The sequence below is a fragment of the Eimeria mitis genome, genomic scaffold (genome assembly GCF_000499745.2).
Source record: "Eimeria mitis Houghton genomic scaffold, Emh_scaff641, whole genome shotgun sequence".
NCBI classification, from domain to species: Eukaryota; Apicomplexa; class Conoidasida; order Eucoccidiorida; family Eimeriidae; genus Eimeria; species Eimeria mitis.
This window is the reverse complement of record NW_013574578.1, coordinates 362-922: the sequence shown is the minus strand read 5'-3', so window position 1 is coordinate 922 and position 561 is coordinate 362. Positions and strand designations below refer to the sequence as shown.

General features: G+C 35.1%; 1 protein-coding gene across 1 annotated transcript in view; it reads left to right on the top strand.

Annotated features, from left to right (window-relative positions):
* EMH_0018420 (inhibitor-1 of protein phosphatase type 2A, putative) overlaps positions 1-321 on the top strand; it is a gene marked incomplete at both ends in the record, with an annotated part of 3,209 nt that extends 2,888 nt beyond the window's left edge. Inside the window, one exon of the mRNA XM_013501148.1 lies at positions 149-321. Coding sequence (XP_013356602.1) covers positions 149-321 — 173 coding nt within the window. The remainder of the gene's footprint in view (positions 1-148) is intronic.
* Positions 322-561: the final 240 nt, after the last annotated feature.

The window sequence follows — 561 nt, the reverse complement described above, 5'->3', positions numbered from 1 at the left end:
TATATATATTTATATAAAGGTGGTGGTGTATGGGGGGTCTGTTATTATTGTCAGCTGCTTTGTGTGGAGATGAAGCTGTTGCTGCATTTCTTGCTGCTGCTGCTGCGCTGCTGCTGCTGCGCTGCTGCTGCTGCTGCTGCTGCTGCAGATGATGAGGAAGACGACTTAGAAGATGGAGAAGGAGATGACGCAGAAGCAGAAGAAGAGCAGCAGCAGCAGCAGAAAGAAGAGCAGCAGCAGCAGGAAGCTGCTGCTGCTGCAAGCAAGCGGCCAGCTACAACAGAAGCAGCTCCTGTAGCAAAAGCCCAGCGACAGAGCTGAGCGTCTGTGTTTATATTTATATTATATTTATCTATATTTATATAAATATAAATATATATATTTATATTTATATAATATAAATATATATTTCTTTAAACGTAAATATATATTTGTATGAATGTAAACATGCATGTATATTTATACTCATACATTTATAAGTTTATATTTCTATAAGCTTAAATATATATAGTAAATATATGTTTATATAAGCATATATATACATAAATATATATTTATTGA